General features: G+C 52.2%; 1 protein-coding gene across 4 annotated transcripts in view; it reads left to right on the forward strand.

Annotated features, from left to right (window-relative positions):
* Positions 1-2231, forward strand: part of HTT (huntingtin) — a 214677-nt gene that overhangs the window by 67034 nt on the left and 145412 nt on the right. For all 4 annotated transcript variants that reach the window (XM_019526059.1, XM_019526060.1, XM_019526061.1 and 1 more), the window contains one exon: positions 1218-1336. In XM_019526059.1, the coding sequence (XP_019381604.1) occupies positions 1218-1336 (119 nt within the window). The remainder of the gene's footprint in view (positions 1-1217; positions 1337-2231) is intronic.

Consider the following 2231-nt stretch of genomic DNA (forward strand, 5'->3'; position numbering starts at 1 on the left):
CACCAACACACTTACTGGCTGGGAGAGGACCTTCTCAGCAGCACAGCAGCAGGAAAGAGATCTTGGAGTCGTAGTTGACTCCAAGATGAATGTGAATTGTCAGTGCGACGAAGTGATCAACAAGGCTAACCGCACTTTATCATGCATTAGGAGATGCGTGACGAACAGGTCGAGGGAGGTGTTGCTTCCCCTCTGTGGTGCTGGTCGGGCCACAGTTGGAGTATTGCATCCAATTTTGGGCACCGCACTTCAAGAGGGATGGAGAGTATCTTGAGCAGGTTCAGAGGAGGCAAGGCCCTAGGAGGAGACACTGAGGGACCTAGATCTCTTCAGCCTTCACAATAGAAGGCTGAGAGGTGACCTTGTGGCTTGCTGCTGCCCTCCCCTGATGAAATTATCGGCAATAGAGCATCTCCTATTCACTAGGGCACCCCCTAGAGTAATTAGGAATAAGGAGTATAAATTGATGGAGAACAGACTTAGGTTGGATATTAGGAAGAACTTCTTCGCAGTAAGCGTTGTCAGAATCTGGAACGGGCTTCCAAGGGAGGTGGTGCTCTTCCCTACCTTGGGGGTCTTCAAGAGGAGATTGAACAAGCACCTAGCTGTGGCCATCTTTCCAGCACTCTTTCTTGCCCAGGGCAGGGGACTGGACTCAATGACCTACTGAGGTCCCTTCTAACCCTAATATCTATGAATCTACAATGTAGTGGCTCACCATGACTTGAGTGAGCAGTGAGGGTGACTGCATTCAATGGGCACTACTGTCACTTCTTATTCAGATGGGCTGCACTAACCTATTTTTGTGGTAGGCTCTCATCAGCATGTTTGCCCAATAGGAGCCAAGTGTTTTATAGTCATGCTCAGTGTTGGCTGCATTTAATCAACTTCATAGTTGGTTTCTGTTGCAAAGCACCTGCTGCTTTGGGCTGCAGTTTAATGATAGACAATGTATTTAATGAGGTTTCTTTGTATGTGAGTGTAAGATGAAGAGCTTCCCCCCCCCCATACTGATGAGGAGGTGGGGGAGACCTCATCTTGTTTTTGTGTAGGTATGGCACTTGTTTTGCATTTTCAGGTTAGCAGTTCACTTCACTTGTTTAATTCTAGATGACTTTGTTTCTCTGAATTGTATGTTGATAAGTGTAAAAGCAGATCACACTTTTAATTGAACTTGCATTTCAAGCAGTACTTTGTGTTGCTTTTTTTTTCTGAAGCCCTTCAGCAGCCCCACTTATTGAAAAACATGGGCCATAGCAGGCAACCTTCTGATGGTAGTGTTGATAGATTTGCATCAAAAGATGAAGCACTGGAGCCTGGTGATCATGAGAATAAGGTAAAATATGCTTATTCAGTCTGTGCCTTCAAATGAGGTGGTTTGCGTTTTGAAAGTTCTAAACGAGGGGTGCACTGATAAGGATTTTGGGCGCTGATACAGATAGCCGATATTTAAGGAGGCATATCGACTGATACTGATCCAATACAGCTGCCATCAGCTGGTGGTAAGTTCAGTGTGGTAGAAGGGGAGGGGAGAGGGAAGGGGCGTGTGGGGGCAGATCAGTGACCCCCATGGTGAAAGGGGGCAGGGGGAGGGTGCAGGGTGGAGCCATGACTCGTGTGGTGGGGGCAACTTGTGCCACTGCTTGTCACTGTGGTGTGCCCCCCCTGGATCTGTGCGGTGGCAGCAGCTGTTGGGATGGAGCTAGAGCTGGAGCCAGTGCTGTATGGGGCTTTTCTTGCTGGGGGCTGGGCTCAGAGCAAGCTCTGGCAGTGCTGGGAGGAGTCTGCAGCACCCCATATTTTGCCCCAGCTCTGCTCCTAGCCCTGCACCGCTGCCCAGTGCAGGCCTGGCTTTTCCTGGCACTTGGGTGGAGGCAGGGCTTTCAGCTGGGGCTGTGCAAGGAGAGGAGCTGCAGTGAAATTTGGGGTGGCTGCAGCCTCCTCCCAGCACCGCTGGAGCCCGTTCCAAGCCCAGTCCCTAGGAAGAAGAGCTGCACAGCTCTGGCTCTGGCTCCACCCCACAGCTGTCACTGCACCGCACAGATCTGGGGGCATGCACTCTCCTGCCCCTGCCCCTGCCCTCCCGGGGTACAAGCAGCAGTGGGAGTTGCCCCTACCCCACAAGCTGTGGCTCCATCCTGTGCCCCCGCCTCCAGCTGGGCAGCACCTTCCCCTGCCCCCTCCCTCACCGTGGGAGCCATTGATCTGCCCCCCCCCCCCCCCCCCCCCCC

The sequence above is a fragment of the Gavialis gangeticus genome, unplaced genomic scaffold, assembly GCF_001723915.1.
Source record: "Gavialis gangeticus isolate Ggan-Ray unplaced genomic scaffold, GavGan_comp1, whole genome shotgun sequence".
Lineage (NCBI taxonomy): Eukaryota > Metazoa > Chordata > Crocodylia > Gavialidae > Gavialis > Gavialis gangeticus.